At 44.4% G+C, this 23,005-nt stretch overlaps 3 protein-coding genes across 3 annotated transcripts in view; 2 read left to right on the top strand and 1 right to left on the bottom strand.

Moving 5' to 3' along the window:
- The window catches only part of CSUI_001170 (uncharacterized protein), a 16,314-nt gene extending 9,329 nt beyond the window's left edge, over nt 1-6,985 (top strand). The window contains exon 7 of the mRNA XM_068061376.1: nt 656-6,985. Coding sequence (XP_067926650.1) covers nt 1,355-6,316 — 4,962 coding nt within the window. The 5' untranslated portion in view covers nt 656-1,354 and the 3' untranslated portion in view covers nt 6,317-6,985. The remainder of the gene's footprint in view (nt 1-655) is intronic.
- A 10,398-nt stretch (nt 6,986-17,383) lies between these two features.
- CSUI_001169 (uncharacterized protein) lies at nt 17,384-19,924 on the bottom strand (the record flags this gene model as incomplete). Its single annotated transcript, XM_068061375.1, has 1 exon — nt 17,384-19,924. A coding segment is annotated over one exon (423 nt), but the record flags the coding sequence as incomplete, so codon positions are not given.
- Nucleotides 19,925-20,592: 668 nt separating this feature from the next.
- Nucleotides 20,593-23,005, top strand: part of CSUI_001168 (uncharacterized protein) — a gene marked incomplete at its 3' end in the record, with an annotated part of 10,861 nt that continues 8,448 nt past the window's right edge. Inside the window, exons 1-2 of the mRNA XM_068061374.1 lie at nt 20,593-20,837; nt 22,165-22,242. Of these exons, the coding sequence (XP_067926648.1) occupies nt 20,793-20,837; nt 22,165-22,242 (123 nt within the window). The remainder of the gene's footprint in view (nt 20,838-22,164; nt 22,243-23,005) is intronic.

Raw genomic sequence — 23,005 nt, 5'->3', positions numbered from 1 at the left:
CTATCTATCTTTCCGGAGAGATAGATAGGTAGATGTACATGTGATATCTATGAAGACTCGATGCCTGGTAAAAGATTTGTTCGAGGAGGGAGGTGAAAAATGGAGAAGATGCAATGTGCTTTACTCGGCGGGGGTGACGATTACAATACGATTCTCCTCTGTAGGGATGAGAGATAGAGAAGGAGGGACGTATCAGATATTCAGTCCATACATGAATAGAGCTTTGTAGGGATGTAGATATGTCTATCTTTATATTCAAAATGACATTTAAATCGAGCGAGGTGATGGATGTGAAAGGAGAGGTCAGGCAAAGGAAAAAACGTTCTTTCTCCTAGGCTCGAAGATTCGGGGTGTTCCTTCCTTGACAGCTTTCAAGAAACCTCACTGTCCTTGAAATGAGTCGAGACATAACAGAGGTGTAGATTTATGCTTATCTTCATCATACCTATGCATATATTAGGCTTCAATGTTATGCCTCGAAGGATACCAGATTATCCCGATTTTATTACTTATATTAACACAACGAGCAAACGCCTTTGGAGAATCCCTCCCTTTCTCTTCTTTAGAAGGAGACCAAGTCACTCGGACAAAGCAACAGAAACAATTCACAAGAAGAAGTCTGTTTCTTTCTCTCTCTCTCTCTCTTTCCTTTCAGCTTCTCTATCTCTGCATCTCTGGTCAGGATGTTGTCAACCCTATCTTCTTCACGCACTGCCATCATTCACACACAGACAGAGGACCTATGGAAGGATCTTGGCTTTCTCTCAAGATGGATTCAGAAGAGCCTTGTTCTTTCCTGCCGTCTTCGATTCTTCTTCTCTGAGAAAGAACAAGAAAGAAAAAACACAGAAGCGAAACCTGTCTCCTCTTGACTCTGCTCCTGAAGGGACAGAAAAGAAGAGGAGAATGAGAAAAGGATATAGAAGAAGAATGATAATTTTGAGAAGGAAGCCGACAGACCGAAAGGATCCAAGTGTTACCTTGTCTCCTTTGGGTTCCGCTTGCATGTGCGCTGCGGAGATCTTCGCGGTTGATGGAGAAGCGCAGTGAAGAAGCGAACGAAAAAGAAGAAGCTCTCTATCTTCTTTTCTTCCTCCCCCTTCTCCGCTTCTCTTTCTCATCCTTCTCTTTTTCTCCTCCCTTTCTTTTCTTGTCCCGTTTCTTTGCTTCCTCTAACACTAATGACGTCTCCTTGTGTTTGTCCCGCTAGTAGCTGGTTCCTCTCTTTCCTCTCCGTCAGAGAAGACGGAGAAGTAGACCTGAGGTGAGCTTTCGATGGATTGATATGATCTTGAGATTCTCTCGGTGAGAAAAAGGAGTCTTCATCTTTTCTCTCCTCATTCGTACGGGAAAGATGTTTCTTTCAAGAATCTCGAAAACTCCTTTTTATGACGTCGGAGAAGATGAAGCTAAACCGAGAAGTTCTTTCCAAGAAGAAAAAGAAGAAAAAGAACAAGGGAAAACTGAAGCTAACCACCTCATGAGCGACTTCTCAACTTGGACTTCTTCTTCGTCTTCGTCCTCTTCCTCTTCATCTTCTTGTTTTCCAACACCTTCTTCTCCTCGATCTACATCCCCCTTCACTTCTCCCTCTTCTTCCTCCTCCCCCTCCTCGTCCACATGTTCTTCAAGACAGCCCAGTCCCAGTCCGACAACTACTTCTCCTCGCCTTCCTAGGCCCAGCAGCTCTTCTTCTATTCCTTCACATAACCCGCTGTGCTGTTCGTCTCTTGGTGTGTCACGGCACGATAGTCAGATCTCTTCTCGGTGTCTTCTTCGTTACGTACGATCTCTCTCTGTCTTTAATCTTTCTCCTTCTTCTTCTTCTTCCAGGTTCTCTCCTTCATGTTCTTCTCCCTTCTATTTCTCTTTGACACCGTATCTCTCTTCTTCTCTCGTCTCGAGTCATCGAGATATCTTTCCATCTGAAGCTTTAGGGCACCTAACGCGATTGAATGAGGTAGAAAGCAATCTCTACGATCTACAGATTTCCTCACCGTTGTCCTCTTCTTCTTCTCCTTGTGCGAGAGAAAGACGAGAGATTTACGAATCTCTCAGACCATCTCATTCAAAGACTTCCCCTTATTCAAGATCTTCCTTACCTGAAAAGAGCGTCTCTGAGATTTACAATACAGCCTCTCTGCATGCTCCTTCTTCTTCTTCTACATTACGTCCGTGTTCTTCTTCTCGATGGTCGTCCTGTCGGTGTGGTGTGTCTTACAAAGAAAAGACGAGAAGTGAAGAGTGTTGTATGAGGAAACTTCCTCCAGTAAGGAGCGGGGTGTTCTTCGGAGACACTCGATACACATCATGGAGACTATCAGGAGCAGACGATCTCGATGCTCTTTCAGGTTTCTGTCATGTCTTTGATCTTGCCCTTCATCCTCTTCATTCTTCTCATCGTCATGCCTATCAAATAAAGGCTTCCTCTTCTTCTCCTCCTCATCTCCCTCGTACACGTCACAGTTGTCAGCAGTTCGATTCAAATACACCGTCTCACCTCTCGGGAGTTCCTCTTTCTTCTGTAACCTCTTCTTCTCTTTCCTCTTCCACGAAGACTTCTACACTTCATTATCGTAGAAAAGCTTCTTTCTCGTCTTCTTCTTCTTCCTCCTCTTCGGACAGTGGGGATTCGGCTGAAGTGTCTTGCGCGTGGCGAGTGAGAAACAGTAGGTCAGCAGCCGGGGGGGAGAAGAGACTCGAGCACTCCGGAGACTTTTCAAGCTGCCGTCTCACTCCAGGGGATCGACAAGAAGAACAAAGAGAGAATGAAGACGAAGAAGGAAACTGCTGTTCACCTATCATGCGTATTGACCTACGAAAGCTCCGTTATCTGCAACCTGATGAAGTCGTATGGAATGTCTTTCCTTCTTCTTCGTCTTCTACCTCTCTCCTACCCTCTCCCTCTCTAGACTTTCCTTCTTCTGCCTCTTCTCCGAATCTTCCTTATCAGTCATCTTTTCTTCCAAAGTCTTCCTGGTATGCGGTGATTGTTCTCGATGACGGTCGGCAACTCACAAATCTCCCTCCTCTCTTCACTTCTTCTTCTTCTTGTCCTTGTCTCAGCCATCTTTCATCGGGTTCCATACATCATCGTCTCTCTTCGAAGACGTCTTCATCTCATGCCATCCCAGCAGCTAGCCATGATGTAGACACGACAGCTAGCCAGAGAGATGAAAGACAGAAGAACAAGACATTGCGTATCTCTCATGGTAAGGCAGTACCTGCAACACCAGCAGCAGATGCTTTCCAGGGGTCTCCTCAGGAAGGTCGATGCCCTTCATGTTCTTCTCTATTGTTAAAGACAAGGCAGAAGAAGAGTCCTTCTTTATCTCTTTCACGTTCGCAGAGAAATACATCTCCTCTGGGATGTCTAGTCTGGCATGACTATGTCCCATGCGATGCGAGGAAACGCTGGGGTGTCGGAGGGGGGGCTGGGGGAAGGCCCTTGTCTTCGTCGTCTTCTTTGTCAAGGGAAGGCCGTATGGCTAGTACTACTTCAACTTCCGATATTCTTTCTACGGGGTCTGTATATGAGGACTCGGCGTATATACAAGCGAATAAAGAGGCTAGGAGCTTGACGGCCTCTGCATCGGCATTACGTGTGAGAGGCCTTGATAGAGGAGGGAGTCAAGGTGGTATCGATTCTGAGAGTCTAGCTGACTCTGATATGGCTACCATCTCGGACACTCCTTCAACGACCGTGTCTAGTTCATGTCTACTTGATCGCTGGGAAGATTTACGTTGTGTAGTGAGGAAGTTACTGTATATAAGGCGAAAGAGAGAAGAGATCATGGAAGAATCAGAGGTTCTGATGAAGGAGATGAAGAGAAGAAGAAACCAAGAAGAAGAAAGACAGTCGGTGGACGCTCTCCGCGAAGCAATCGGAGCTGCAGAAGAAGAAGAGGAAGTGAAGAAGATGAAGAGGACGAAGCCTTGGTTCGGTGTGAGGAGAAAGGAGGGGGGGGGGAGAACAAGGAGAAGAAGGTATGTCTCCTATATAGATCGGTATGGATGTCTCATGGGGGAGAATAAGAATATGACAGCTATGCTCAGGATGGCTTCAACAGGGGAAAGCGTGTCTAGTAGACACGAGAGAAGAAGAGAAGGAAAGACGAAGACGACCAACGAAAGACGAAGCGACTCTGGGGGCTCTCATCTAGAATACCATGGTGACGCTGAAGAATCAGCTTCCATAGTTCTTCCTAGGCTCCAACAGAAACAACTCCAGGAAAGAGACATTCTCCAGGAAGAGATCAAGATGAGACAAGAGAAGAAGAAGAAGAAGGAACAAGAAGAAGAGAAGGAGGCGGAGAAGACAAAGGAGGTGATGAAGAAGATCTTCTTTTTACCTTGTTGTTCTTCCTGTGCCATCGATAAAAGGGATTCCTCTCCTCATCGACAGTCTCTTGTCTGTTCATCTTCTGAAAATCCGAGCTTTCTTTCTTCTCGGTTGTCTTGCTATCCTTCACTTTCTTCATCTCTTCCTCATGAATCTGATCTTTATCGTCATCAAGAAAAGGCTCTTCTTTTATCTCATCTGGCCTCTCAAAGAGAATGTCTTTCAAGATTAGATGTGTATATGAAGGAGACTGTCCCTGTCTATCAATCGCAACTTCTACAAGAGATCCAGAGAACACATCAGCATCTGTATTGTCGACGTATAAGTATGTTTTATGAGCTTGTACAGATCTTTCCTGTTGAAAACTATGGGAGAGATCGGACGATTCGGGGCTTAGAAATCCCCCCTCTTGAGGTGTTAGATCGGTGTCTCTATGGAAGAACTGAGAGCTCTTCTTCTTCCTCCTCCTCGTCAACTTCCTCTTCTTCATCGTATTATAGCCCATCTCTCCTCTTCTCTTCTTCATCCTCTTCGTCTTCTTCTCTTTCTCAGAAATCCTCTTCTTCTACTTCTTCATTGAGAGATCTAGGAGGAAGATCAGGAGTGAAGAATGGAGAGGGAGAAAGAGGGTCAGTCTCGATAGGTCAACAGGGAGGTGTAGGGAGCAGTTGTACTACTTCTACAACATCGAAAAACACGGCGAATGGTAGTAGTAGTAGTTCGAGTGTATATACACCTCCAACAGCGTTGTCACAAGGAGATATGGAATCTTTAGTTGGCGCAGTTGGGTTTGTCATTCATTTACTTGTCTTAGTTCAAAAGTATCTAGATCTTCCTGTTACCTGCCCCATAGAAAATCCTCTCTCATGCCATCCGCATGCAGTGCGACTTCTCTTTCCATCTCGAAGATACCCTTTCCATAACTCCTCTTTCTATCTACCTCAAGAAGGAGAAAATCTGCTTCAGCAACTTCTTATGGAAGAGAAACAGAAGCAGTTTCAGTACCTTCAAGACCTTCTCTCAGAAGAAAGTCTGTATATTTCTTCGATCTTATCAGCTAACCAAAGAAAAGAAGATACTTCTTCTCTTCATACGCCTTCCGTCTCGAAACACACACAGAAAACACCTTCTTCATCGCTATCGATATCTTTCTTCAGCAATATGACAGCTCCTTCCTCTTCTTCTTCTTCGTCATCTACAGGAGGAGGGGTATTCTTCTCCATGAAAGGTGGGAAACCGACAGCATCTTCTTCTATATCTAAAAGTAGCCCTTTCTTTGATATGTCTCTTCTTTATCATCGAAATCTTTTCCTGGATCACTTACGAAGTCTTGATCCTCCTCTTTATCTTGATCTCCCTCTTCAGTCGAGCTGTACATACACCAGTGGAAAAGGTCATGCTTGGGTGAGCGGAGGGGGGGGATTTCAAGCCAAGAACGTGCCTCTTCCTTCATCATCTTTATCTTTCTCTGTCTCGGATGTCTCTACTTTGTCTAAGCTCGATTCAACTGTTTTCTTTGGTTCTGTGGCTCTTGACTGGCGACTTCATTTGCCTCTATATACAGACGGCGGGGGAGTCCTAGTAGGCGGGAGTAGCGGAACCTCGGCAAAAGATGTTTTACGGCGTCAGCAGCTCTTTCTTGAAGGCTTAAGATGCATCGCAGAATCTCTAGATGAAGAGTGGATACCTAGGCAGTTGAAGGGACACTCTTCATCGACAAGGAAGAAGAAGTCTCGAGAGGTTTATACTCGACGGGGAGGAGAGAAGAGAGAGAAGGGGGGGGGGGGTGAACAAGGGTCCTTAAGAAGTCCTGGAGCTTGTTCTCCCTCTATGAAGAATGATGAAGAATCAGACGACTTCGAAGAAGAAGAAGATGGTAGTCATGTGGCTCATATGAACTATCCTTTGAATATCTTAGAAGATGTAGAAACTATACTTCATAGAGAAATGTGGGGCTTCGATACTGCTAGCTAAAGGAGGGCGATGTGTCAATGGATACATACGAGCTACCTAACCAATTAAGAAAAGGCAAGACAACTTCTCAATTACCACAGACGACGAAGAGGGGTGTCAGAAGAAAATTTCTTCGATCTCTCTCTCTGTGAGCTTTTAGTACAAGAGATAACGACCAGAGTGAAGAGATGTCTTCTCTTCGATCTTCTCAAGAGAGGAGAAGAAGAAGAAAGTGAATAGAGAGATAAAGAGAAGGAGAATGAGAGTGATGAATTAGAGGACGATAGGTCGAGTTTTTCCCTCTGGGGTGTTCATTCGTGGTGGTGCGGAATTTCCTTCATTTCGCCTTTCAGATTCTATCAAGAAGGCTATCTTCCGTAGACTTCATTCTCCAAGAGAAAGACGATTGTTTTATCGAGAGAGAAGAAAACTCAAAACAGTCTTGTTTTTCTTTAGCCTGTAAAGGTATCTAAACAGGCTTGGAAATATATACAGATCTCTTCGACGATTCAGAGTAACTCTCAGACGTATGTAGAGCTCTCTATGGCAGCTATTGAAGTATACGGAATATGTATAGATAGATAGAGTCATAGCCAAGTGGCGAAACAGGTACACATATATATATATAAGGGGCTAGATAGTTATAGACAGATAGATAGGTACAGATAGAAGGGGTAGATAGATAGATGCAGACAGAGGGATAGATCGAGAAAACGATAGACAGACACAGACAGATACACAGGGATGCGAGATCGAACTATCATCAGTGGGGAGATATGTACATACATGACTAGATTGAATCAAGATAGATCTTAGATAGGGTGGATGTGGGGCGTAGTGCGCCCTATCTCCTGGTACACACCAGCCAAGTTGACTACTGTTAGGGCTTACAGTGTACATACACTCCGTAGTCCCTCCCGGCTGGTGAGGGTCACTAAGACTCAGTTGAAATCCTTTTGCCAAACGTTACTTTCTCTCGAGAAGACGATACAGACGCTGGGGCAGAAGAAACTTGTTCAATCCATATGACGATCTAATGAGAGTTTGAGTAGCGATGGAGGAATCCATCTGTTTCACGATGTAAGAGCCCGGCTCGCATGGCTAGCTGTCCTCTCTCTTTCTCAAGGCAGAGAATCTGTGGAGAATATTATTACCTCGTCTCTCCACTAGCGATCGCGCGTGTCAGTGGTTTGTTGTCTTCTAACACAAGTCAAGTTCTTCCGATGAGGTGGTGACTGACATCTCTTAGAGACAGGATCAACGCGAGTTTCTTTTCACCAGGCAACTGCATGCGAAAGAGGAGTAAGTAGAGTTCACGGCTATCTCTCGTCTGTGCGTATGGAAGAATAAGGGGAAGGTCAGAGAGCAGGAAGTCTGTCTACCCGTTCGGAAAGATATCTGGACGGCTGTTAGAGAGAGGAGAACCACTGACATTTCGCCCAGAGGTCCAAAGCCAAGTAGCTAGCCAGATACATAGACGGATCGATCCACCACGAGTGTCGATTGTCGGGAATTACTTGATTTGGTAGGAGAGCCGTAGATCATCTATAGATCATCCACCATACCTGCACCTTTTCCTTCGGCAGATGTCTTTTCCACGAACGGCTGTTGTTTGGGTACATCTGCTACATTCTACGTGTGAGACAGTAGGTTGAGCGCCTTGTCTGTAGAGAATCGAGAAGGCACGAAAGACAAGAGAAGAAACGATCTGCGGTAATCTTATGAAAAGATCACATCTACATCCAGTGGGAGGAAAAGTGTTAGAACTCGTGTCTGTTTGCATGCACAGCAGGAATGAGATACATCTCGATGTCGCCTTTACTTACATGCAGAAGTAGCTTTTCTTTGGCGCCTTTTCTTTCGTCTAGAGATGTCTTGGCCTTGTTAATGTACAAACCTTCTGTCTGCCTTATTCCCTAAGGCAGAGAATGAGCTGAGAGCGACAGAATGTCTTAAAAAGAGAAGGAAAGAAAGGAAGAACGACGCGCATCGATTTCCACGCGCTCTTGTCAAATCTTGGGAAACCAGCTGCTCCCTCATAGAGAATGCTTCTCTTCTTCTTTTTCTTCTCATCTTTGTTTTCTTGTTTGTCCGTGAAACGCGACTCATCCATCCTATCCTATCATTCCGGGTGTACATACACCCGGGCGACAGCGCACCGATGAAGTTGTTCGCCGCCGCCTTTTCGCAGACGTTTACTTCTTCTAAGTGAATGTAGATAAGGCGACGAGAAGTTGTTAAGTCACCCCCCGTCTTCATCGTTTTCCATCTCCTGTTACATTCTTTTCCGTTTGTTTTCCTCCCTCTTCTGTCTCTTTCGCCCCTTCCTTTCTATCGTTCTCTATGACAGAGAGAGATAGATGTCTTCTCCAGTCTCTCCATATGACGTGTACAGCGGCTCATGAAGGAGAGAGAATGAGAAGCCGGAGATAGCTTCTACATGCACCAGTAAAGCACACATACCTATCTCTCACTTTCGAATCATATGTATTCAAGAATTGACTTTTTCTCGACGTCATTCTCCATATCTCATTGTTTAACGTGCAATCTTTCCCGTTGTTTCACGTGTACGTACACCTAGTGAAACTGTTTTGTTCCGGAGATAAGTTAGAAAGATGTTCTCAAGACGAGTGAGAAATAGCGGAGACTTTCCTCCCCGCTCTCCCTCCTCTTTAAGAAAAAAGACTTTAGTCTCTGTCTTTGCTCCTTCATTACCATCGACGTTTTCTTCTCATCGATAGAAGGAAGATGACTATGTTGACTTTTTCTGCAGACGGACTTAGGATTCTTGGAGAATCCTTGAAAGCATCTCTTTAAGTCGCTACGTGAGAATGACAAGAAAAAGAGGAGCAGAAAGAGTCTCAGGAACGGCTGGCGGGTGTATGTACACCTGAGGCATGGAGTGGAAAGAAGAAGACTTGTGAATATGCTCCAGCGCTCTCAATGAAGGCTTTCGGATTATGATCGAGAATTGCTGTCTTCCCGAGATCTGAACGCGGCTGTATAGATTTCTTAATGCAGTAATGTTTCTTTTACTTGGAGAAGGAGCAACAAGAAAAGAGAGAGAAGATGATGAGAAGGAAAGAAAACACAAGGAAGAAGGTGAAGAAAAATGTGAACCTCTTCTGTACGGTTAGTGATTAACAGGCTGTGGTGATAAGAATGAAGACAAAAGAAGATGAAGAAGAAGAGAAGGAGGAGGAGGGAGAAATAGAAGATGAGGAAGAAGAGAAAGAGGAGGGAGAAATAGAAGATGAGGAAGAAGAGAAAGAGGATAAAGACAATGGAGACATGGAAGAAGAGGAAGAGGAAGGCGATGAAGGAGAAGAAGAAAGAAGGGAGAAAGGGGGGAGCATTTCTATGAGAAAAGACAAGGAGGAAAAGAAAAAGAATGGTCGGCATCAGGGTGACCGAGATTGTAACTCCAAGTGTACATACACTACTGAGGAAGAACACCTTCTGCGCCCTTTTCCTAGTGAACCTCGGAATACCGATAATAGCCGTACACCTCGCCCTCTTTCCTTGACGACTTCTCCTATGCCTCCCTCTTCGTCATCTGCTTCTCTACCCTCCGCTTCACCTCTTCCTTCTCCCTGTCTTGTTCTTTCTTCTTCTTCTTCTTCCTCTTCAGGCGAGAAGACACATGCGCTGAACTCCCCGTCTTCGTCTCTTCTTCCGTCTTCAGCGTCACTCTCTTCCTCTGGTCTCTCCTCTTCTTCTTCTTTCTCCTCCTCTTCTTCTTCTTCTCACTTTTGGAGTGTCACTGCTCTTCAAGAACAACTCTGTAATACCCTCTTCAAGAGAGTTTTGAAGTCAACCTTTTCTATCCGGGCTTCTCCGCTCTCATCCTCTCTATCATTCTCCTCTTTCTTTCCTTTCACATCTCCCTCTCATCCTCGAAGCAACCAGTCCTCTTTCCTTTCTTCTTCGTCTTCTTCTTCTTCTCCCCTCCGTTCTGAATCTTCTATCCTTTCAGAGTCATCACGATGTACACAAGAGCTCCACAAGGAAGACCTCTCTTCAGAAGAGAGAAAGAAGGAAGAAGAAGAGAAGGAAGAGAAGAAGAAGGATATTTCGCAAGAAGAAAGAGAAGAAGAAGAAAAGAAGGAGTTACATGAAGCTGATCCGGCGACGGGGGAGATTGAAGTCATTGAGAGACCTTCTTCAAGGGTCAAAGGAGTTGAACAAACTTCAGCGGAAGACTCCGTAGGAGAGGAGGCCATCCTAGAGAGGGGAGATGAAAGGAAAAGAAAGAATGAAGATAGCGGTAGTGAGAGAAGAGTAAGAGATGTTAGAGAGGAAGAATCGAGCAAGCCAACTAAGAGACAGAGAGAAGCGGTGAAAATTGAAAAGAAAGAAGAGGAAAAGAAGCAGAAGAAAGCGAGAGAAGAAGATCGTACTGAAGACGACCATATGGAGGTGATGACCATCTCCTCAGAGGAGGAAGGCGAGGACGTAGAAGAACACGGACAGAAAAGAAGAAGGAAGGACAGAAAAGAAGAAGAGAGAGAAAGAGGAAAAAACCTGCGAGAAGGAAGAGAAGAAGGAGGTCAGATGAGTCTTACCGTGAGAGAAGTTGTGAAGGGAGAAGGAGGAAAAGAAGACCTGGTAAAAGAGGAAGAAGGAGGAAGTTCACTTGGAAGTCTTTCTCCCGTCCAAGAGTCGATGAGAGAGGAGAATCATAAGGAGGGCGAGAATGAGAAGAAGAAGAGGGAACAAGAGCTTATGAAAGAGAAGGTGCATGGGAAGACACATGACGAAAACAAGAGTCCTGTCGATGTACTTCAAATGAAAGGAAAGAAAGGAAAGGACTCGTCCTCTTCTTCTCACTCCCATCCTTTCTCTTCTTCTTCTTCTTCAGCTCTTCGTTCTCTTTCCTCTCGATCTTCTTCTTCTTCTTTTCCTCTTTCTCTTTGTCTTTTGTCTTCTTCGTCTTCTATTGATAAACAGGACACGCAGCTAAAGATCGAGAGGAGAGACGTGCATAATCTCCGGCTCTCCCCCTGTCGCTTCTTCGAAGCAGCATCGACAGAAGGCAAGGTGAGGGGTGTCTCCATCGAGACGAAGAGACATGAGAAGAGCCAGAAAGAAGAAAGTGAAGGGATAGAGCCAGAGATACACAAGATGAGAGGCGAGGAGAAAGAGCAAAAGAAGAAAGGAGAAGAGGAGGAGAAGAAGAAGGTTAGGGTGGAGGTTGCGTATCTTTCTTCAAGCAGTCAGTGGTCTTCGCAAATGAAACCTCATTCACTCCAAGAAAAGGCGAAGAAAAGGAACGAGGAGAGAGAGGACAGTTTCTCAAAAAGACATAGAGAAGCTTCTCCGTCACCAGAAGCTCATCAACACCATAGGGATAAAATAGTATGCATGCATACATCTTCTTCCTCTTCTCTTCTGGACAAACAAAGAAAAACGGCACTTTCAAAGACCTGTTCTCTCTCTCCTCCCCCTTCTCCTTCTCCTTCTTCTTCTGCATCTTCTTCTTCTCTTTCTCCTTCCTCTACATCATCTTCTTCTTTTTGTCTTTCTTCTTCTTCTTCTTCTTTTTCATCTTCTTCACCTTCCTCGTCGTCTCTAGATGCATCTCCAGGTATGGAAGAAAGAGGAGAAGAAGAAAGAAGAAAGAAGTCGAGAATACGTTTTTCTCTCAATCGAAACCCTGTCCTAGGGCATGTTGAGTGTGTGAAGAGATTTCATTTAGATCGCCTTCGAGAGACAGCTGAGGAAGGAGAAATTATCGAGTTGTTTCCTTCCTCTTCTTTTTCTTCTCATAGACATCTCGAAAAGAGACACGGGGGGCTCTTGTGTTCGACCACCTATGGCCGTTCCATTCGTGATCTACATCCTTCTTCTTCTCCTGGCTCTTCTTCTTCTCCTTCTCGTGCTTCTTGCTTTTCTTCTTCTTCTCTTTCTCCTCCTTGCCTTTCTTCTTCTCTGTCTACTCATCTTAATCTAAATACAGACAACAGTTCGAGGCTTCTCGCTCCTAACGGCAATTCGTCTTCTCCTTCTCTTCTCGGCCAGCCTAGAGTGGATCGTTTTGCACGTTCAACTCCAGGTTCTTCTTCTTCTTTTTCTCTTTCTCCTCCATCATTCTCTCCTCATTCTCAATACATGTATACAGGAAACAGTGGGATAAGAAAGTCTCGGCTTATCTCTGTACCTACACCTCCTTCTCTCTCTTCATCTCTCGCTCCTTCTTCTAGTACACGATATCACTTCAATACTCAAACTCTCAACTCTATCTCTTCTTCTTTTTCCGTCAAACCTTTTCCTTCACAGCTACCTCGTCCACCTCCCTCTTTCTTCTCATCAAGAAACATTTCTTCTTCTGCTCTTTCCTCTTCTTCTACTTCTTCTTCTTGTTGTCTTTCTCCTTCTACTTCCTCCTCTTCTTCTACTTCTTCTTCTACTCCCTTGTCTTCATCCACTTCTTCTTCTCTTTTTGATCTTCCTAACACCGTCAATCAATCGTGTGCTAATCCAGTCCCCGGACAAAAGAAGAATCCTCTCCATTTGTCAAGTGTAGAATTCCCCGAATATAAGGCGAATTCTCCTTCTCCCCCTTCACAGAAAGATCCATCACCTCATAGACATCGTGGTAGAGAATCTTCTTCTCTTTCTTTTTCTTCTTCTTCATTGCCTTCAAGGGAAGAATCTGAGAGGGAAGCTTGCAGAGGAGATAGAGAGCTTTTTGATAAGAGACAAAAAGATTTGGACCAAGGCGTGTCTCTGACGCCAGGAGATCAAAACAAGAGAGAAACGACAGAAAACAGAAAGGAAGAGAAAAAGATAGACAGAGAGGAAAACCAACTAAAGAAGATTTCTCCTTCTTCTCATGTCTCTTCATATCGTGAGAGAGATAAGAGAGCTAGCGGTGATGGAAGGTCATCGATACATGTCGATTCATCGACACCATCATCTACCTTACTGCGTCTTTCTCTCTGTATACCTCCCGCGTCTTCTTCTCCTCCTCCTTTTCTCTCTCCGTCTTCTTCATCTCCACTATGTCCAAAGCCTTCAAGCAGTTCAGGTGAGCCGCATGCAAAGACTGTGTTCTTTACAACTGAGGCAGTCGAGGACAAGGAAGAAGAGGAGACAGAAAAGAAGATAAGGGAGAATCGCAAAGAGGAGGAGAAGAAGAAGGAGGAGATGATGCTACTCATCAAGTCTTCATCCGAAGACATGGCAAGGGGGGGAGGTGCCATGAAAGGAGAAAGAGTCTTGACTCCCCGAAGACGGAAAGGGTTCATGGACTCTTCTTCTTCTTCCTCGTCATTCTTACATTATCCTTCCCCTCATGATAAGTCTCCTTCAAGAATAGAGAAGAAGAAGAAGGAGAAAGAAGAGGAGAAGAAAGAAGCTGACGATGATGAGGGAGAGCAAGAGAAGACTCGCAGTGAGGTGACTTTACCGCGAGGATTATCTCCAGCCACCCCGGAGAGAGAAAAGAACGACGATCTATTAAAGAAATCTCTCGCTCATTTACATTCATCCTTTCGACAAATGGCGGAAGAAACAGGTGAAGATCTTGAGGTGTTACTTCTCTCTTTTCATGAGGTGTACATACACCCCATCTTAGAGAAGTCATCGGGAAAGTTGTACAGGAGAAAGCCCTTTCATGAAGTCAGACAGGTTCAAGATTCTCCTAGTCATTTCCCTGACCTTCTCCATCCCTCTGTCTCTGTTCTTTCGTCACCGCCATCATCACGCTCTTCTTCTTCTTCCTGTAGCCGTGAGAAGGATCACTCTAGCGACGATCTCGGGCACACTACGAATAAGGTTCCTCATCTAGAAGGAACTCGAGAATCGGGGGAGAAAATCGGAGATCGTAGATCATCTAGTTCTTCTTCAGATCTCGACAAAAGAGACTCTATTCAGTCCTCATCATCACCCGTGTGCTCGAGGAGGAGACAATCGACATGCTCGTGCCCCTTCGATACTCCCCAAGAGGGGACACGCCATTCATCCTCTTCGTCATCTCCATCCCTCTTCTCGCCTCAAATCTGTCCAAACAAAGAATCTTCCTCTTCATCTCCATCTTCTTCTTCTTCTCCACATCCATCTTCTTTTTCTACGTCTCTTTCTTCTTCTTCTTCTCACTGTGAGAACGAAGGAGGAGAACACCCCGATGTGTTCGAGAGTTCTCTTTCTTTTGGACCTGAGGGGTATTCGTTCCTCTTCACTCGCAAAACTTCTTCTTCTTCATCGTCGATAAATCTCTCTTTCTTTGATAAGCTGAAAGAACTCAAAAGAAAACGCGGGAGACAACTTCTCGGAATATGAAATGGATCACGGACAAAAAGAGAAGACGTAGAGACAGACAGACAGACGTACATATCTCTAAATGGATATAGATTTCTATCCCCATGTAGAGGGAGAGAGGAAGAGAGGGAGAAGGACAGCATTCATTTGGCCCCTCGCCTTTTCGTGTGTAGAGTTGTTTCTGAAGAAGGAAGAGAAGAGAAAAGCTTTCTTTCTTTCTCTGTCCCTTCTTCTGCTTTTTGATCGAGAATGAAGTTCCTATACTTTTGTGTCTTTTTACGTTGTCTTTATGACGTCGGGCGACGAACAGAGAAAAAAGAAAATGTCTTGTTCCTTGAGAATCTGTTTCTCTCCACTTCACTTCGATCGTCGGAAAGACAGAGAGAGAGAAGAGAAGAGAAGAGACGAGAAGAGAGTAGAAGAGAAGATAGTAGTAGTGGGTGAGACGAAGTTGATGGCAGTTCTATGCTACGCATCTTTCTTGTGTATGTACACCTCGGTATACGGCTCACACCCTGTAGTAGAGAGAAAGAGAGAGAAGGGATTCGAGAGGTATGAAGAAGATAGGTAGATGAAGCAAGACTTTTTCTTTCTTTCTTCTGAGCTTTCTCTCTTAGCTAGACAAGGGGGAGTTGTTTTGCACCTCTTGTCTTCTTCTCTGTTTTCACCTCAGTCTCTCTCAGTATTTCAGAAGAGAAATCTATACAGATCTACACATCTCTTTATAGACGCGAAACGGATTGGACAGCGTGTTAGACCTAAAAGAAGAATCGAAGAATGAGAGGAGTCGGAGAAGAAAAAGCCGCGAATGAGACTTCGTTACTATCTCTTCTTGGTTAGCAGGAGACACCCCTTTTGATCTTCTCTTGATTACCAGAGAAGCTTTCGAGACATCAGCGGGATCTGTGGAGTGTCTATACACCTCCCACTCCATGCATGCACCTCTGTAGGTATCTGTTACTTTCTATCCTCTTATTCTTCTTCTTGCCTCTTCGATTCGAGAGCGAACTGAAAAAGAGTAAGAAAAGCTTCTCAGAAAGATACCACTATTCTTCCCAGCCAGCGTTGTTGTTCTTCCTCAAGAGTTAGCAAAGATTCGTGACAAGAGAGAAAATTCTCAAAGACCATGCAGTCAGAAGAATTCACTTCAACTCCATAGATAGATACTACTCAGGGAGGCACTTAGGCTGGTTTCATTCTATCTAGCGGAGTATATTGGCATGGATCTATGTACATCTATCTAGCTATTAGATAAGAGATCTTGAGAGCGGGGGCATTACGTGATTCTCTTGGGTGTTCGAGAGACGTTTTTGGATCTCGATTGCTCCTCGAAAGATTCCTATCAAGCCTTCCCACGTTCTTAGGCTGTTCATCTAAAGTTCAAGCGCCTCAGGATTGAGAATCGAGAAGCGACAGAAAAAGCGATAGAGCGATTTCTTGTCTCTTTTTCTAGTCTCTAAAAACCCCGCTGGTAAGCGTGACTTCTGTCCCCTTCTCTGTCTCGAATTCCTCTCTTCTTTTAGCTTTCATTGAAGGACCGCAGTCTAGAGACGAGTGAAGAGATACAGACAAAGAAAGATAGGGCCTGAATGAAGAAGAAGGATGAATATAATCTTCAGATCAAAGAGAAAGCGCTATGTTCTGAATGTATCTCAAAGTATAGAACCTGTTGGAGGATGAGTGACTTTACACACATACAGCTGAAGTGTGTTTTACTTAGGCTCGAGACACTAAAGGTTTCTGTACAGCAGAGTGACCAGTCAAGTTGATTCTTCTCTCTCTTGAGCTTCTTCTTTGCTTGCTCTCAGGTTAGGTCATTGTTGTATCTCGTATCTTCGGAGGTTTTTCAAACTCCCTTTCTCTTCTTGTTTCCTGTGACTTCGGAAAAGAAGATGAAACAAGAAAGTCTGCCTGTTTTAAGACGATCTTGTTTCCTCTCCACACGTTGAGGGGAACGAGACAGAAGAAAGATCGAGAAGGAACGGAACGCGGGCCTTCTCCTCTAACTTTCCGCGCGCAGAGAGGTAGGTCTTCTCCCCGTATCTATCCCCTGTCATGTAAAACACTTCTATCCGGCTCTCTTTTTGGCTTGTTGTGTTAAGTGCAAAGCCTTCTTTCTCTGTTTTCATTTGCTTTATCCGAGAGTCTCTACGTGTGCCAAAAAGTGAAGAACGAGCTGAGTTGCATCACTTCAGAGAGACTACAAAGATCCAGGTAAAAGGGGAGGGAAAGGCCTCCAGGTGGAGAGGTTTACTGCTACGTAGGAATGATCCGTAGACAGACGGAAGGAGAGAGAGAGATTTTCAGTGAAATCTTCTATGAAGTGTTCCTCCACCTTCGCTTTTCTAAAACCTCTTCAGAAAATAATGAGTCGAGACTGATCCACCCTTTCTATCTTGTCTAAGAAGAAGAGAGGCAGACATGAAAGCCCCGTCACAGGTCATCTTTTCGTTCGAAGAAGTTTTCGCTACCGTGTGATAACGAGAAAGAATCCTATTTCGACGAGCATCAAAAGAAAGAGAAAGTAGGGTGAAGGAGAAGGGAAGGCTCGTCCATCTTGGAAACGATAGAACAAGAAGCGCGCGACAAGACATCAACCCGACCGATCTACGATGTTGTACTATCGAGCTAGCTAAGAGTTGGAGTGTACGTACAGCTCCTCTCGTAGAGATAGGTGTCATTTCATTCCGTTTTGACATTCCCCTCAACAATCCTTGGTTCTCTACGAATTCCAAGATTTTTATATATGTTTCACGCATCTACCTCTATTCTATCATGTATGTCTTCAGTCCCGATATGATTTGCATACACAGTCGCGTTGTTCGTCTGTGCTGTTGCCTCCTCTGTTTGCTTCTCTCCATGCCTCGCCTCTTGGATCTTCTGACTTCGCTAGATGTCTCGGGACCGACTGGGCTGCAGGAGTGTTCGATGTGACGAACTTTCTTGAACTCTTCTTGTTTTCTCTCACTTTTCTTTAGAATCTCTACTTCACTTTTCACCAATCTATCTTTTACGTTCTCCTCTTTTCCGTAAAAGCTCATTCTTCATCTCTTTTTCTATCTAGCCATGTGTAATTCTCTTACTAAAGGAACTAGAAGATTTAACTCTCGCGATCTAAGTCAGTCGAAAGCTCTGCAGGACACTACTCCTCATCCACTACCCACCGTCAAGAAAGAAAGACAGATCATCGAAGATAAATCTCTCTGCTTGCTTCCAAGAAACGTCATTTCTTTTGTATTAAGGCACACCTCTTCTTTCATATTCTTATCTTAGTTGTCGAAATCTCTCTGTGGCTGGTTCAAGCATTCTTGTTTCTTGTTTGATCTTTTAGAACTCCTCACCTCACCACTGCCCTTAGAGGTGATCTGTGAAGAACGAGATTTCGCTAAAAGATTCTTGGTAGAAATGAAAGAAATCGAGAACAATCCATCCTCCTGTGACTTGACTTCTTTCCCACTTTGTCTCTTCTCTTTTGTTGCCTAGAAGACGAACTCACATCCATGTTTCTACATGAGCTAGCTCGCCCAATCTCGACGTCACTCTTACTCTTCCATGTTCTTTCGTGTTTTTCTTAAGAATTCATCCTTTTCAAAGCGTTTTTCTTTTCTTGTCTTTCTAGCTCAAAACATCTTCCCTGCCTTTCCGGCCCCCTCCTTACTCGTCACTTCCTACTTCACCTTATTCATCCTTTCTCGTCATTCCTCTCCGGTAGATAGACGTACCTGGAAGAAACAGATTTGTCTCTTCTCCATCTCATCCTTCACACACGTGTCTTCTTCGGAGTCGTATCTATCGGGCGGAAGTGAAGACCGATGTTTTTATGAAGAGAATTCGTCTATCTACCTAGCTCAGCTAGCTACTAACTACATCAGATGATGACTGAGGGTTGTGAAGAGAAACGAAACGAGGAGATCACCAGCCTCATCAAGAGAAAGAGAGATCTAGATTCCCTTTGCTATGTCTATAGCTCATCTGGGTGATTCTTCTTCAGTGTGTGTCTCGCCTGCCTCCCTGCCTGTTCCTTGTTGAAGCAACCTCGATTCTTCCATAAACCTCTTCGGCCCCCGTCATCCCTAACGCACTCTTCACGCCACCGATCTTTTCTTGGTCCGACGTCTTTTCTTTCCTGATCAGCAGTGTCTTCTATCTTTCTTCTCTGTAACATAACTCCCGGCCGCGAAAGGAGAAGAAAGAAGAAGAGAAGAAGGCTTTTTGCTGTTCAGGTATCTGTGAGAGAAAGAACGAGTGTAAACAAAGAGAGTCGGCTAGCTAGCGGGGTCTACACAGGCCTAATCAATATCTCACTATACAGGAAAGAAGTCTTTTCATTCTTCATCCATCTTTCCATCCTGCGTGTTGTCTTACGGGCCTTTTCCTTCTTCACTCTTCGTGTCTTTCACGTGGGCGTTACCACAAGGAGGAAGGAATTTGAAGAGGAAAAGACAGAAGATAAGAATCACCTTTTTATGAAAGCCAAGAAAGCATCCATCCTCTTTTTCATCTATCATCTTCATCTTTCTTCTTCTCCCGACAGATACCTCATTGACTCTACGCCGCACACCTACCACGACTTCTTCACTTCATTCACCCACTTTTCTCCTTTCTCTTGAACCCTGCGCAAATCCTTCTTCTTTCTCCACTTGACGACGACCCTCGCCCACCATCTCCCTTCCTTTCTTCTTCTTTTTTCAAACAGCACTGCAAAGGACCAGCACACGGCGATCGATTTGCCGAAAGCAAGAAGTGAGAATCTCAGGAAAAGAGACATTCCTCCCCCCCCAAGAGCAGAAGGACGTGAAGGAAACCAATCGGCCGGACCATCAAGCAACTAAGCGTCACTTCAAGAACATCTCCGTTCATATCTGTCTTTCTCTTTTCGTCTTGGCGTGTTGGCTATCCATCTTTCTTTCATTGTCTCCTACAAAGTCATCCTCATCATCCACCTATCTCCTCCTTCGCTCTCTTTTCTCTCCCACCGACCTTCTCCCTTGCTGCTTGGTCTGCCGCGCTTGCCCGTTTTTCCGTTCGTTCTCGCGCTTCTCGGGACAGTCAAAAGTCAGTCCAAGGGGTGGGTGTGCGACGCCGCCGCTCGCTCCCCCGGTCAGGGTGTGCGAAGAGTGAGAAAGAGAAAGAGTGAGAGAAGACTCACTGAGGTGGGGTGTTAGGATTTGGAGAGAAGAAAAAGGAAGGAGGTTCCAAAGACGGAGAAAGGAAGAAGAAAGTTTCAGGATTGGGTGGAGAAGACATTTGAAGGAAGAGGGGAGGAATGTTGGAGAGGGGGAACGAGAGAATGAAGATAGCTGATTGAAGAAGAGAGAAAGAAGAAAGAGGAGTGAGTGACGTGGCTCTGCTTCTTCTTGTTGTTCTTCTACTTCTTCTTAACGCTGTGTGGCGAAAAGGAGGCGGGGACAGACCACTAACTACCTCGTCCTCCTCTTCCTCCTCCTCTATCATCGTCACTGGGGGGTGGCGGAGTGGGTGTGCTGCTGGGGTGAGCGAGCGGCGTGACTTATAGGAGGTCTTAGGAAGAGAAAAGAGATGGAGGAGGAGAAGATGAAGCAGATTTGAGATGATCTTTCGCGATAGAAGACCAAGAGAGGGGTTCTTTCTTCATATCAATTTTAGGAGAACAAGCCACGGAGACGAGGAAGATGAAGGAGGGGTTCCTGGACTCTATTATGATCTTCTTTTTCTTCCTTCTTAGCCGGTGAGAAAGAGAAAGAAAGAGAGAGGGGTGTACCGCTCACTCGCTGGGTGTTTTTTTTCTCTCTCTTTCTCTTAGCTCTCTATGGCCATTCGTGCCCTCTAGTATCATTATCTTGCTTGCTTCTTTCCATCTATCTTCAAGCTGTCATGAAGAATCTTTTTTCACTGCTCTCCCGGCCGGACTATCGAAGAAGAACAAGAAGAAATTATCTTCTCGCATCCCGATTCTTCTTTTTCGTAGCTTCTTGATTCATTCATCCTCCTCGTCTTTTCTCTTCCTCCCTCCCGCCACCCCCCTCTTAGACAAGGGAGCGGCGACTGCGAGTTAAACACGATCTACCAGGACTGCAGAGCATCGCAGCACACCTCATTGTTTTTTTCCCTTCTTTCTTCTCGGCTTTTTCTTCTTTATCTCGTTTTCTTCTCTTCTTTTTCTTTTTCGCAAGAACCTCATCTTTTCTTTCTTTTCTCTCTTCGGAGAAGAGACACGTCCAGGCAGGAGGACCTCTAGACTTTTTTCATTGGAAAGATGAGAGCGAAGAGCGAACGCGTGTACAAGCCAGGAGCGAAAGAGGTGAGTGAGCGGAGTAGTAGTAGGAGTAGGAGGAGTTGTTCTCCTAGTACTATGACGATGAGTTGAAGAGGATTAGATCTGAAGGGAGAAGTGAAGATTTCCTCCTTCTTCTTTAGTTAACACATTCGTGGGGTGCTTTCTTTTCATCTTTTCATCGTCTCGTGATTCTTTTCTCTCCTTCTCTCTAGACAAAAACTATCATTAACACTCTTCTTCTTCTCTCTGTCTATTCCTTGTTCTCCCCCCTCCCCCCCTCCTCCCTTATTCTCTCTCTTTATGATATGATCATGTAGAAAGTTGAAAAAGGTAGATTCTTCTTCCTATCACTGCTCGTAAGAGGGTCTTACTGTTAGGTGACTCTTCTTCGTATCAGCTGGTGATCCTACTTTTCTTCTCTTCTCTTTTTGCTTCTTCCTTGTTAAGTCTCCCGCGCGTTTTTCTTTCTTTCCTTCGAGCTCTTTCATTCTTTCTTTCATTCATTCTTTCTTCTCTCTCTCTTTTTCTTAGTCAAACCTTTCTTTCTATTTGTATCAAAGAATTGATCGAGCCCGTACTCCCTTTCCCCGTGATGTGCTCGGTAACGAGAGAGAGAGAGAGAAAGAGAAAAGATGAGATAGAATAGAAAACATAAAGAGATAGATGTATCCTCATGACCATAGACATGTAGTGTTTCCAAGTGAGCAAGAGACAAGCAAATAAAGCTGGTTCTCTCTCCGTCCTTCTTTTTGCTCTCTTAACATTTCTTTTAATATTCTCCAGATTTCCTTGTCAAGTTGGAGAGCTCTATCTATCTGCTTTCTATTTGTTTCATCTTCATTCATCCCTTTCATCGTTTTCATGCTCCGAAGTCATCCTTTTCTTCTTCTATTTCCTATAGAGATTTAGTAGTCCATCCAAGATTCTTCAGATCTACCCATTTATCACTCTATCTATAGATCGCGTGGGTTCCTCTTTGCTCGCCGTTTCCGAGATAGGCTTTTCGTTGGCTCTCTTTCTTTCTCTCACCCTGGGGTGTACATACACTCCAATTCATTTACAGTCCCTTTGTCGTTCCTTGGCTGGAGAAAGCGAGAGTTTTTTTTTCTTTTCGTCTATCTATTTCTTCTTCTTTGCGTTGTCATTTGATCGTTCATTCAAACCGTATTCATGTGTTTACGCGGCGTACATGTCTCTCTCTATATATATGTGTAGAAGGTTGTCGTACAAGATCCATCTGTCCTTTTTTGGGGTGACGTGAAAGAAGGTCGTGATCGCAATGCAGATTTGGTGAATTCTTTTTCAAACCGTCTTTTGATTCTGAGAGAATTCTCCATGTTTTCTTTGATAGGAATGGAGGGTTGTCTACTGGATCTATCCTCAAGAGAAACTGAAGAACAACAGAAAACAAGTTTCTTTCTCATCGATTGTAAGTCTTTTCTTTCTCTTTGCATGCATAGCTAGGGGAAAATGAAAGAGCTACATGTGGGGTGTATGTACACCCCATACATAATTACACCGGGTGTCTTCTTTGTTTTGTCGGGGTGTATAGACACCGTTTGAGTTCAGCAGGCATGCGAACGGGCATCGATGCCGATCCAGGTGTATGTACACCCGCGAACGAAGGGGGGCTTCTTGGTCTTTCTCTGTTGTCACCATCACTATTGAGAATGACGAATAGGCGATGTATAAGACAATGCTTTACATACGCCGGCATTCCTCTTGTAGTCGCTTTCGTTTGTATGTATGGAAATAGCTCCATCTACGCATGTGAAGAAGTCTTTTCTTTCGAAACATGATGACCACCCGCATTGATCTCCCACCCCTGGTTCTATATGTAAGGCTGAATCTCTTCACTTTCTTTGTCTTGTCTACTCTCATCATGATCTCTTCCCTTCTTATCCTGTTTCAGATGTGGCGTTTATCTCTCTTTCCCTACATCTTAACACGTAGGGATGCGTGTCTGAATATGTATGTATGTATGTACGAATATGTATGTACGAATATGTAGGTATGTATGTATGTATGTACGAATATGTATGTACGAATATGTAGGTATGTATGTGTATGTATGCAGTGGGGGGATATGAGTATGTGGTGCGTATGACTATGTATGAATATCGAGGTGTATATGTACATGCTTCTTTATTGTCTCTCATATATATAGATATCTTTAATGCGTCTTTCTTTCT

This window comes from Cystoisospora suis, assembly GCF_002600585.1.
Source record: "Cystoisospora suis strain Wien I chromosome Unknown contig_469, whole genome shotgun sequence".
NCBI lineage: Eukaryota > Apicomplexa > Conoidasida > Eucoccidiorida > Sarcocystidae > Cystoisospora > Cystoisospora suis.
This window is presented reverse-complemented; position numbering and strand designations above follow the sequence as displayed.